This window comes from Parasteatoda tepidariorum, chromosome 8 (assembly GCF_043381705.1).
Source record: "Parasteatoda tepidariorum isolate YZ-2023 chromosome 8, CAS_Ptep_4.0, whole genome shotgun sequence".
In the NCBI taxonomy this organism is placed as follows: domain Eukaryota; kingdom Metazoa; phylum Arthropoda; class Arachnida; order Araneae; family Theridiidae; genus Parasteatoda; species Parasteatoda tepidariorum.
Window position 1 is genome coordinate 37,803,968 of NC_092211.1, and position 13,877 is coordinate 37,817,844.

Sequence of the window (13,877 nt, forward strand, 5' to 3'; positions counted from 1 at the left end):
GAAATACCGAAAATTCTGTAAGCAATACTAAGCAACAGTTTCATGTACAGATAATAGTTACACTCAAAATGAGATGTTTTTCGCAGTGTAAAGGTGTTAAAAGTGATAATTTCAATGCAAAATGCCAACTTGCAAAAATGAGTTCCTTTGTTAAAATTTTAGTATCCTTCGTTAAATTTGCATGAATAAAAATAAATATTTAAATAACAAATAAACTCTGCAATACTTATGGTAAAAGATACATCATTATTTTTGTAACACTAAAGTTAGCAAAAAAAAAAAAAAAAAACAAACAAACAAAAAAAACAAATGACTCTGCTGAAAAGCTGCAAATTACTAATATTAGCAGTTGTTCCAGAAATGGCCAATGACATGAAAAACCGATCAAAGAAAAGCAGTAGAAGATGTAAGAGAACAGTTTGATGTTTAACTACTGGTTTAATTCTTGCCAAGTTTCATTATTAGTTATAAAGCTTATTAACAAATGGCATTTATGGCTAAAAGATAATTTTTAAGTGATCTTAACAACCACCATTTGTAGCAGGAACATGGCAGAACAATTAAATTAACAAACAATAGTGCAAATATTTTAGCTTGAATGGTTTGATAGACATCTGAACATTTTTTTAAACACACACACACATATATATATATACATATATTTAATGAGTATCACACCTTAATGAACTAATTTTATAACTTGGTAAAAATAAGTTTCATAAGAAAAGAATAAAAAAATTTCTCTCTTTAATTTTTTAAATCATTTCCATTTTTGGAACAACAAGAATGTCATCAGCGTAGAGATTGAAGTACTGAAAAAGTAAGATTCAAATAGCAAATATAGAAACATTGAATGTCACAATTGTATTTGCTTTCAGTTTATCTGCTTCCTCTGGCTAAACATTTTAGGCAAATATAATATTTACACAAGAAATGTTAAAATTAGCTTTTTACACAGGTTATAAACTATCAATAAAAAATTTACGAACAATTATAGAATTTCTTAAAAAAAATATAAAATGTTATGGACAGGCTCTACAGATTTTCCCTTTTAAATAAAATATGACGTTTCTTAAGCCACATCTCTACTAGTTCCCCCCTCACAAAAAGCAAATTTTAACTTGTTAAAAAAAAAAAAATTAAAAAATAAATAAATAATAATAATTAATAGCACTCAGAAAATAATTTAAACACACAGAGAACTGAAGATCCCATATTTTATTGATTGATCTGATAGTTATGCAAGATAAAATATAATTGTAAAGTTTGAGATTCAAAATTTAAAAGCTACAAAAAACCTAATTTAATAAAACAATACAAAATTTATCGAATTTCAAAACTGATCAACTCAATATTTGGTCTTCAAATATAAAAAAAAATATTAACAAATGCATTAAGTGGTTTGAACATGTACAAATATAGTTGAGAAAATTATTAGACACAATACTAATGTAAACAGCATCATTACAATTAAGTAGTAAACGAATATCAGACCTATTTAATATTTAAAAAGGGATGACATAAATGATAAGCTGCACAATGAAAGCAAAATTTGTTCATCAAGTATAAAATATGAACTAATACTAAAACAACAAAATGCAAAATAAATATTAAAAAAATTGGCATCTAACGTAGTGGATAGTAGATATATGGCAATTCAATGTAATTATGTTGATAGAATTTTACATTTTGCTTTTTCCTTCCTGAAGTTGCTGATCAAACAAAAATTCTCCCATAGGAGTGTCCATTCCATTCAAAATGGTGATGAATCTTTGCAATTGAGAAATTGATTTAACCTGCTCATCAAGAAATTCTCCCTCAATAAAATCCATCAGCTAAAAAACAAAAATGTGTATAAAGTATAGCTTTATTATAAATATTAAATACTGACTAAATAAAAACTTTTTTTAAAATATCAATAAAATACTAACCTAAAATTAATGACTTTAAAATTTTACAGAAATTGCAAAAAAGAAAATGCCAAAATACATCTTCCTCAATAAAATATCATACCTCAATATATATATATACAGTGAAACCTCCGTTAAGCGGACATTCATGGGACCATAAAATTTGTCCGTTTATGAGAGTTGTCCGTTTACGGGAAGGGTACCCTAATAACGAAATTTAACACCGTAAATTGATTTTAGAATATTCTCAAAGATGTAGAAATAATTAAATAATATCTACAAAGATATTGTAAATATCTACAAGAATATTTATTTAAACAATAAGAATGATAAAAAAAGAATATATAAAGAAGTTTGATATAAATACATAATTCTGGATGTAGCTACAGATAAATAAATATAATTTTCCTATTAGCATAGATACTCAAGTTAGACATATGATACCAAATAGGAGCGTACTGTCCTCAGTCCGTTTCAATTATTAGGTTCACATCCCCTTACACCTACTTATCATTTGATAGGGAACATGGTTAATACCTTCTTGGAAAATAAATCTCCCATGATTCACAGAAAAAAAAGTAATGCATACCTGTGAGTCATGAGGACCTATGGAGATGATTATTCGCAATTGATCAGCTATCAAGTGTCTGAATAAATGTTTCATTTATATAAACACCTTAAAGATTATACTTCTGTTCTCTGTTTTTTACCCCAGTTGTGTTAAATACAGTCTTCAAATTGATAAGAAAATTGATGAAATTTTCAATGGGGAAGAAGCATTGAGAGAAGTCATTTCAACTTGAGGGGTCTCATAACCTGTGTGGTCCAGATGAAAAGATCAAAAAATGCCGATGTCAGAATTATTTCAGGAGTGCAGTACCATTTTCTCTCCTTTCTTTACAAAGATAAGGCAAGGTGACAGGAGAAAGATTGATTTTTCGGTGGGAAAGCTTAACAATATTTTTAGTTATGGATAAGGCAAAAAGTTTTATTTGCATGCTTTGAAAATGGTGAAAAGTTGCATTTTTTTAGCTTACAATTTATTTAGAAAAAGTAGTGTCCGGTTTGTAGAGATAAAAAACAACGTTNAATAAATAATTTCCTAAAGAATTACAGCTGACAAAGATTGAAAACATCAAAACTGGTTTGATTGCTAAATTAAATTTGAAGGTGTTTTTAATCATGGCAACTCAACTCCCCTCACTTTACTTTGGCAATTCAAACAGGTTATGGGTAAATAATTTCACCTAAAAACTGAAAAATTTAAGCAAATTTAGGGAATTATGTTCTTTAGCGGTTATCACATTTATTCTAGAGAAAAAAATGAGCTGGGAAAATGCTCTTAATGTTGGAAAAATGCTCGTTAGTCAAGCAATGTCGAGAAAAAGGTACTTTGATAACAAGTATTAACACTTCAATGACAACACTGCTATTGTTTCATCATATTGCTATTATAAAGTTCATCCAATTTATGAACTGTTGAATGAAATTACACAACAATTTAGTGTTTTGAGAATATTTGAATATTGATGAAAGAACGGTTCTTTATATTGGAAAACATGGCTGCAAAATGTATATAAAAGGGAAACCCGCAAAATTTGGATACAAGCTCTAGATGCTCGCATCTTTCAAAGGATATTCTTTTCATATAATACCATATCAAGGAGCAAACCAAGATATTGAGTCTAGCATAAAGAAAGAAAAAATGTCATTATCTCAAATAGTTGTTGAGTATTTGCTATCAATCGGTGAAACTCCAGAAAAGCACAAAATTTAAATGGATAACTTTTTCACATCTTATGATCTCTTCGTTACCCTCCGTAAAACCTTCTTTGCTACAGGAATTGTTAGAGAAAATAGAATGGGAAAAAATTCCCTAAAATGTTGAGGAAGATAGATCGTGGAACATCCGACCGAAAGTTTGACTCAAGAAAAGAAATTGCAGAATGAAATGAGAAATGAAATTCTCTACAAGGAAAAAATGGTATTGGCCATTATTCATAAATACATTTGAGACATCATTGGTTGCAGTATGGAAACTTTCCAAACTTTTTGTGCTTGAACAAACTCTAGAACTCTTCGAATTTCATTGACACATTATAGTATTTTACCTCGGAATATTGCAGGAAGAGGTTTAGGCATTCAACAAAGAAACCCATACTACTTGAAATTACAAACTGATCATATATTAATAAGAAATCCCAATGGGAAAAAGAAAAAAAAAAACACCGTTGCCAGCTTACAAAAACTGTACAAAAGAACCTAAAACTGTGTGCCAAAAATATAATTTAGGACTTAGCGTCGAATATTTTCTACCATTTTATGTAAACTGATAGGCTTGATCACAACACATTTAGTAGTGGATTGGATCATCGTTCTACATATAGGACAGCTTGCAAATATTAAACCATTAAAGTTTTGGTCAGTTTTTTCTATATTATGTTTTACTTGGTGTTTCATCAGTATGTGATAGAATTTTTTTCAAAAAATATTAATTTTTATTAAACGTGGCAAAGTATGGGTTAAAAACTTAATGATTTAACAAACCAAATTTATAAATAACGAAAAAATTGATAATTGTAAAAGAATTTTCTTAACATAAAATAGTTATGATATAAAATCAATCATGATATGATAAGGGTTCATGACACCAGCAATGAAAATTTAGTGGTCTAATAAGACCACCTAGGTATTAATTTAGTGGTCCAAAAACTTAATATGGTAAACAAATGTGAGAAACAACACATGAATTCAAAGCACAGCACAACTAGTAAATTTGAAATTCAACATTAAAAATATTTTGTACCAGTCACTTTCAGTTATTCCATTTTAATTCCTCAACACGCATACAACAATAAAATTAGTGCATTAGCATAGAATTTAATAATAATATACTATATTAAAATAGCAATATACAATATATATAATAACTATATAATATTTTTCGACATGATAAATTTATATATTTTTTCTTACATTTTAGTATTTGGTAAATTCCAGATATATTTCAAGGTGACAAATTTGTCAGTCGTACATATGATTTTAGTGATACTTGTAGAATATTTGGAGATAAATGACGCCATACTGGCATGAACACTAGATATGATCCATTTTAGGTTTGAATTTTTTTTAAATTTAATTGTTTCAAAATAAAAATAAAATACAGAGAACTTTGGCAGAGCTGCATTTAAAATATTTATTAAAATTATAAACTATAAATTTTTTATAGAAAAAGTTAAAATATCTTATTTTAACTTACTTTAACATCAAATCCTGAAAATCTTGCCCCTCGAGAAAGTAAGTAATCAATAAATTTTTGTGCATGTTCACGTTCTTCCATGGAATTTTCATTGAAAAATTTTTCTAAACCTTTTCGTGCAACTTTATTGTTCCCAAAGTGAGCAGCCTGTAAAAAAAAACACTCTAAAAATTAATGAAGATATACATAGTTGACATAAAATAACACTAAACAAGAAAAAATAGTTCAAGATGCCAGAGAGAATTACTCAACTCAATGAATCAATTTTAAACCTTATCCTTTTACAGAAATTAAAAAATTCTATTAATTCAGTTATTTAAACTCACCTGTGATTTTTTTTCTTTACTAAAAATACAATAAATTTAAATAGTATTATAAATACATTTTTTCAAGAAAATTTTGTATTTAGAATAAGTTTCAAAAGAAAATTAAGATTTTGATTCTTGTTTAGTCTAATTAAGTCTTGTCTAATTAAGATTCTTGTTTTTCTCATTTTTTAAAAAAAAATTTAAAGATGTTAACAAGCAATATTTTTTCTTGTATCGCAATACAAGTTTAATTATGCTTGTACAAAATTATATTTTGTTAATTGAAATGAAATATCAGTAGTATATATTGTCAAAAAATATTATGAAATATTTGAAATTTAATTTTAACTTTAGTTACCATGGTAGCATAAGCCAAACTAGCATGCATTTCTTCATCTATCTGTTTGTGAATAGCTGCTTCACAACTTTTATGGAGAACATATTTATCCTTATGAGGTTTTGGAGGTTCATTATCTAGAATAAAAATTCGATGAAATTAGAAGCATAAAGATAATAAATAAAATTTTTTATCACACATGAATCAAATTCAAAATATTATCATTAAAAATATATAAAACATTGCTTTGTCTTTAATAACGACGTCATTAATGATCTATAGATACATGCTAATATATAGATGTCTACTAATTTTAAAAAATTAAACAAATAATGATTATCTTTTACAATCAATAGAAAATTGTGCAGTTTCATTAGTAAAATAATCAGTGTTTAAATTTTTTTTTTAAAGAAATCATAGATTTGTTAATCAGTAAGAATCTGATTTATTTTCTAAAAGTTTCTGTTAAATTTGTTGAGGAAAGTTTTAATCGAAATATGACGAGAAGATTTCCATATCGTGATCAGCAGCAGGATAATTGCTAAGTCTGGGCAGCTTCAGAACAGTGGCTCGCGAGAAACTAAAAAAGAGAAGCTTCAGAAGAGTACCAACTCAAAGGGTATAACTTGAAGCCACCCCCAACCAAACCTGTACATGTTTTTAGTTTAAAAAATTCAGAAATTTAAAAATCATTTGGTGCCTTTGTGGTTTTAGTTGGGGCAACAGATCACCATATAAAAATATCCCCTAAAACTTTTTGTGTTTACAGAATAGCACAATATCTAGGCTACAACATTTTAATAAAATACTACAGTGACTTAGTCATGTTATCGTTGAACTTTTGATGTGAGGAAAATTTCTGTATCGTGATCTGTGGCAAAACAATCCCCAAGTTTCAGCAACTTCTGGGCAGCATTCTGCGAAAAAAACTTAAAAAATAAACATTACAGAGGGACTAACTCGAAGAGTAACTTATAGCCACTCCCAGGCAAACCTCTACATGTTTTTTTTTTCATAAATATTTCCAGTTTTAAATCAAATTGGTACCTTCGTGATTATAGTAGGTGCAGCAGACCATGATATGGAAATATCACCTTGATCTGAACAGTGCATACATTAAACATGGTAAAGAATTTTTGAAACAAGCATGAAAATCGTTATAGTTAAGCTCTAACCAATATTAAACAATTATATATAAATAAAAAAAAGAAAATGATTTGGAGTTTACAAAAGAAATATCTCAAAATAATCCCCATTTAAAGATTGCATAACATAAAAGAAAGTTTATATGAACTGCATGTTAATATTGCAGATGGCATTTCAGCTGTTATGCAGTTTAGTAAAAGCATTACCTAACACATGTTTAAAGTGCTGAAAAAATGCCAGATTTTTTAGCTACTTTTCTAATTTTAATAAATCCACTAAATTTCTCATCAGACTTAAACTATTACTTAGAAAATGTAATTAATTTATAAACTAAAATATTCTCAAAAGTGCTTATCCTGTCTTTTTTTATCATATTTTCCCCCTTCTTTATTAAATAAAAATATCACTTAATTAAACAAAAATGGATTTTAACATATTAATTAATATATAGATTAGATAAAACATTCCCAAAAGATCATTTTAACGAAACTAGTTTACAACTAATTGCTTAACTTCTAAAACATAATTAAAATTTAAAAACTATTTTTTCATAAAATTTAAACAATGTACGAAAGTTTTTTCCCCCTGCTATGATAAAACAGCATTGATAGCCGACTTCTGTTCACAATTCTACCTACAAATAAGCATTAAATACAAATTAAAGGAACATAGAGGCCTGTCAAAAGATATAATGATGCCTAAAGCTATCTTACCAAAGCTGCCAGAAAGGACAACATTAAAAGTCAGCAAAATTATAAATGCACACAGAAACTTCATTTTTAGGTGTATAGGTTGCAAATTCTCACAAGAAAAAGATAGAATTTGTGATATTGATTGCTGATAAAGAAAAATCAGATAAAAAATGCCTTTGCACGCACTGGTACAGAAGGCTAGGGATCAAAGTTCCTATGAGAAACTTTCTAACTCAAGCAGGAACTACGCAATAACATTCTAGAAATTTTGTTGTTGTCAAGCTGTCAAATTTTTGTTGCCACTTCAGAAATGCTTTTTATTAAATAAAACGCTGAGCCTGAGATGGCCTAAAATCTCTTCTGAATAAAACACGAGGAATGAATATTTTCTAGTTTTAAAAAATAAAATAAAAAACTGTAGGCAAAAACATTTTATATCAACTACTTGAGCATTTTAATGTATATAGTACAGTCTCTCATTTGAAGAATCTGCACCCGCGCCATGCCACACATCAAATGAAATCTAAGTTAGTTTACCTCTTCGCACAAATTGCTAAATTTTTAAACTTTCGGGTTGCTTTGAAGTTTTTAGTTCTCAGTTTTGAAAAGGAAATGACTTTCACTGTGAACCGATTATGGGACACTGTTCCCAGTAGATCACCGAAAGTGCCGATTTTAATGAATGCGATATTATAGATCGCCGTAGGAATAATTCGAAAATCTGATTGATGAAATTTTTGCGGGAAAATAATTTTCTCCAATCAGGTTCTCATTCTGTCCTTGATGATTAAGTGCGTGAATCATGATGATTAAATGGGTGATTGGCCATGTAAAGTGTTTGACCGTCCCTTTTGCAGAGGATCAAAATTGTGATGGTATGCTTTTGGATCATTCTCAAGTGAAATTTACACTGGATGCAATTTTTTTTCTTCGCATTCGAAAAAATGCATCCTAAGCGAAAAGTTTCACTGGGATGTTTCCCAAACCATTGTCAAGAGGTGTCTGGTTCATTTCACTGACATCACTTCATCGATAGACCATTTTATCGACTAAGTCATTTCATCAACAGACAATTTAATCGATAGGGTGATTTCGTAGACAGGTCATTTCGTTGACAAGGTCCTTTCGTCGATAGGGTCATTTCGTTAATCGAAAATTCTCTTAAAAAGGACAAGGGTCTTATTGTGGAAAAATAACTTCTTAATTTTCACTTTAATTGCAATTTTAGACTTTTAATTTATCGTCTTTAACAATCGGCGATCTCACATAATTGGATTTGTTGTTTACCAATAATGAGTTTGAGCTAACTAAAAATTACACTAGGCAAATGTGTACACATATGTGTGGAGCTACTGTGGAAACGACAATATCAAAAGCTGGGAATTTAGCTCGAATTTCTTTTTTTTTTTTATTTTAACGCTTTAAGAAATCTGGTTGGGCACTATTCTCAAATTTTTTTTTCCTTACAGAATAACTCATAGTGGTGGTCAGAAATTTATTAAATAATCTAACATAATCTTATTTCTGTTTCCACTATCAGAGTTCTTAACGCATGCTATTTGACGCATGTTACTTAACAGAAAATCAAGTCTGGAATTCAAACGTAGAAATAAGTAAATATTATTTTACAAAAAAGAAAAGAAAAATCTTGCAATCATAATTTTGACAAGTTCAAGTGCTCAGAATTTAACTGGTCCTCTGTACTGGGTGATACTGATAATACAATATTCAAACTCTTTCTGACCCTTATAAGCAGAATTTATCGTTAGTCGAAATTTTGACTATAATTCGGTCTAAACAAGCCGGGAGACACAAGGCTAAAATGCAGAAAATATTAAAATAAAAAATTTAATTTATATGCATTTAAAAAAAGAAAAACACGTTTTTTTAGTACAATAGACTAAAAACGAGAAAATAAATGATAAAAAAATTTGACACACATAGAAAAAAAATAAAAAATGCTAGGGCAAAATTTCACAATAAACTTCTATTACAATTTAAATATTCACTTTTTTCATTTTAATGACGAAAATTAACACTTATTTTTCATTTTTAGTATACTTATAAAACATTTTAACTTCGGGTTACAGTTTTGAAAAGGACTTATCGGAGCTATCCTTTAAAAAATATGTACTCTCTTACTAGGAATTCCCACCCCCTGATCACTACGCTCACCAATCCTCGCAATAGCCTTTCATTCTTCTTAGTTCCCCTCCTTTAAAAAACAATATTTAAAAAAAAAAAAAAAAGAATTTTGGTTATGGAACATATGATAATTGAAATTTTATGCAAGAAAATTTTGTCAATATGCTAATCGTAAGAAAATGATTGATTACTTGCATATGAGAAAAAAATCTATTGTATGTGAAAAAAACTATTTTAACTAAGGGCTTGATGTAAATTATTTATTCTTTTTTCAACAGTTAATTTTTTTCTGTAAAATGGCCTGTTAACGAAATTGACGAAACATTCCACTGATGCATTAATTCATTGTCTTTTTTTTTCTTATTTTCTCCTTTCATTCACTTGCTATATTAAGAATCATTCATAGCAGTTATTGCAATTGCTTTTGCGATGCCAATCTATAATAATGTCCTTCAAAAGTTTGACAATTAATCTTAGAAATAAATATATGTTAAATACTATCAGAACACCGAATGTAAAGAAAGGTTTCGTCTTTTACTCGTGATGTGAAGCAAAAAGTGTAGAAAATTTTCAATTTGAAGGAAAATGCTTCTTTTCTGGCAACTACAACATACTTTAAAAATTTCGTGCAAGGGACAAAACGTGTAATTTAACAAATCTTAAAAATAGTATTAGAATTACGCATGACTACGTGTACGAAAGGACCTCGTCTAGGAATAGATCCTATGGACAAAATAACTTGTCGACGACATATCGCATATTATAAGTTAATTTGAAATATAAATGAAGTGAGAAAAATACTACCGTGAAACTTGTGCAAGCCGACCAGTTGTTTTGTTGTCGGTTTCTATTATCTCTTATTATTCACCTTGTTTATGCAATTCTCTTTTTTCTTACTTAAAGATAAAGGGAAAAGAACGGTATGTCCATGAAAGGTGTTTCTGGGGAAAAAATTAAGGGAGTGCGCGGAAAGAAACCGTTTTTCTTCAACATATCCCATCTTCATTGTGTAATAACTCTTGGGAAGAACCAATTTTCCTCTTTATTGTTTTGTCAAAGCGTAGTAATTCTCCAAATGCAATAAGTGGCTGTCCGATTGCCACTTTGGTGGAAAAATGGGCATAAACTGCCCCCTTCACCTTCAAATGCAATTTTTTTTCTTTTCTAATGCAAATCTTTGTGAATGTATAATGAAACATTATAACAATGAAACTACGAAATTGATTTTTGAAAAATATTTATTAAAAATGATTTATAGACAACAGGAAGACATATACTTACAAACGTCAGTGTAAATTTCGTGCATTTAAACTTTAAGATCATTCACATCTTACAGACAGTCAGCATTCTTACGGAGTAAAAAAAAATAATAATGTAGCATTTCCAATTGAAGGCAAATCTTCAAAGATTACCTTTTATTATAAAACTGAATATAAAAAAACAGACACAAGAAGGAAACAACAAAGAAAGAAGACTTATTTAAATATTGTTGTGAATACCAAAAATGCATAGAATCTTCTTAATTTTTGTAAAACTTTTTGATTTTTTTTAAAGACCGAACAAAGCTCTGAATTCTGTTATTAAAATTATTTAGTCCACTTGACATGGAATTAACGTAATTGATTCAAATTACAATGATGGTGGTAATTACAAGAAAATTTGTAATTAACATAGTCATTTATATGCATATTTTCGGAAGCATTCAATTAAAGTTTTAAATATAAGAAACGAAAAGTTCAATGAGATTTTACTTATTTCAGCATTTAAATTGTAAAATTTCTTTCCTTTCATTGTAAATTTTTTTTTCATTTTCAAATTATTATTTTAATAATAGTTTACTGAGCAGAATAAACTAAGAATTGAAATATTATTTTTCTGTTTTGGCATTGTATCATATTGGTGAAAAAATTTATTTTTATTTTTACGTAACTACACTGTCAAGCCTAAAGTTCTGAGATCAAATACAGCTCTCGAATAATTCAAGTATGGGCAATGCTCATTCGAACACAAATTGAAAACTTGATTATTTGAATAATTTTCTTTTATTGAGTTTATGTAGCGAGATGCTTATTATAATACAAGCACTAAGGGAAAAATTATATACATATAAAGAAAAAAAAAAGCAGGCAGTTATTTTTTTTCTTCAAAAATTCAAGTACGCTCCAAACATTTTTTGGTTAATAATTTAATAATAAATTAAAAATGAAAAAATTTGATTAAATTAAAATAAAAAAATACTAACAGTTATAAACTTGCTACAGTGTAACTTTACTTTAAAAAAATCTATTTTTTCATTTCTTAATTATTATACATACTTTGTAAATTACTTTATGTTATTTTAGTTTTTGTGTATTATCAATTGATGTTAACAAATTAATAGCTAACAATTTTCCTGTATTTTTGTACTAAAGTGGTATCAAAATTAAAGCTTTCATAAATGATTCTTGGTTTAATAAATTTTATTTTGTAATCATTTTAACAACATCTGAAAAGAAATAAGTGAATAATATATAAAAGACTTGATAAACATTTAATGATGGCGAAATTATAAAAAAAAACACTATTATGAATTCCTTTCTCATTTTATTAGCTCTAGAAAACTGTTTGGATTTTTATTTATTTATTTAGTTTTTTGTAAATCTAAAATTTCATAGCTATAAAATTGTACTTCATTACGGCCCACAGAAAATCAAATTTATTTTCTACATCGATCCTGTTCCATGAAAGTTTGTACATCTTTAAACTAAACAGATTACACTAGTGCTGAATTAAAATATTATATATTGGAATAAATTGTATTAACATGATATATGAGGTTATGAAAGATAATGAAGTCGTGAAATTTTTAAATGACAACGGAAATTCTCAAATTTGTAAAAAAATAAACAAATTAGTTGCCTAACATATTCTGTTAAAAGCATAAAAGTCTATCGCCATGATTAATTATATCAGTATGCATTTTTTCCAATTAACCAATAAAACACGAATTTCAGTTACAGTTACATGAATTTCACTATGGAATATTTTAAAGTAGGAACAGAGTATTTTATTAATAATAGTTAATATTCAAACATCGCCATTATAAATTTACCTTTCACTGCATCTTGTAATTTAATCCATTACTAACTAAAATTTTATCATAATTTTAAAGAAGAAAAAAAAATGCTAAAAACTATAAGGAAAAAAATGCATAATTATTATGCATTTAAATTTAGTTCTATACATATCTACTTCTCCTATAGTTCTTAGAGTATTTCAATTTTAAGTAGAACTATCATACATAAAAAATGGCACTGAACTCATTCAATCATTTGGCCTTTTAAAATTTTCTTGCTTTTTAAAGACCACAAGGCATTATAAAAACATAAAAATAAAACTTCTAAAAAACATTTTTTACATAAAATTTATAAAGTGTAAAATTATTACAATTTCAGTCCATAACAAGACATTTCTCTCAAATAAATACATACTATCATAACTCTTGATAATTAATAAACTAAGTTCATAATGTATTTGTTATAATGAACAGTAATATACAACACCATACAATATTACACCGATATGGTGTATTGTTTTTAACTTAGATGTGTAAAATACACTTGTATAAATTAGTTTCAGTTTCTAGTACAAGTTGTTTCCATTGTAGCTTTGGAAAACATGCATAAACTAAATACATCTTATAACGTCAATAATAGGATGTAATTCAAGAATATATCCAGTATTTTATCAGTCACGAATAAGATTGTCTGGCACCGAATGCAATATTTTTTCAGTCACTAACAGGACTTTCTGGCCATGAATCCATCATTTTATCAGTTAATTGAGCCGTTATTTCTGATTAAATCAAAAAAAATCTAGTTGAGCTGTTAATTCCCATAGGTGAAGTTTTTTCTTCTTAAATAGATATTGAAATTTGTTAAGTCTGTATGGCTTGGCTTACAGGCCTGTGCTCTGTGTTGGAAAGTATCAAATCAAGCATACTAATAAGCTCTCATTAAGTATTAAAACTATGAGACTCGCCCTCTACTTGATTCGCTCACCAACTCCCACGATTGCTTCATTATAATTTTTGTTTCTTTA

General features: G+C 27.9%; 1 protein-coding gene across 1 annotated transcript; it reads right to left on the reverse strand.

Moving 5' to 3' along the window:
* Window positions 1–1,200: 1,200 nt before the first annotated feature.
* LOC107448650 (soma ferritin) lies at window positions 1,201–7,921 on the reverse strand. Its single transcript, XM_071183877.1, has 5 exons — window positions 7,674–7,921; window positions 5,836–5,951; window positions 5,166–5,316; window positions 2,500–2,516; window positions 1,201–1,835 (listed from the first exon to the last, which is right to left on the reverse strand). The coding sequence occupies exons 1-5, from the start codon at window positions 7,735–7,737 to the stop codon at window positions 1,683–1,685; spliced, it is 501 nt and encodes a 166-aa protein (XP_071039978.1). The 5' UTR covers window positions 7,738–7,921; the 3' UTR covers window positions 1,201–1,682.
* Window positions 7,922–13,877: the final 5,956 nt, after the last annotated feature.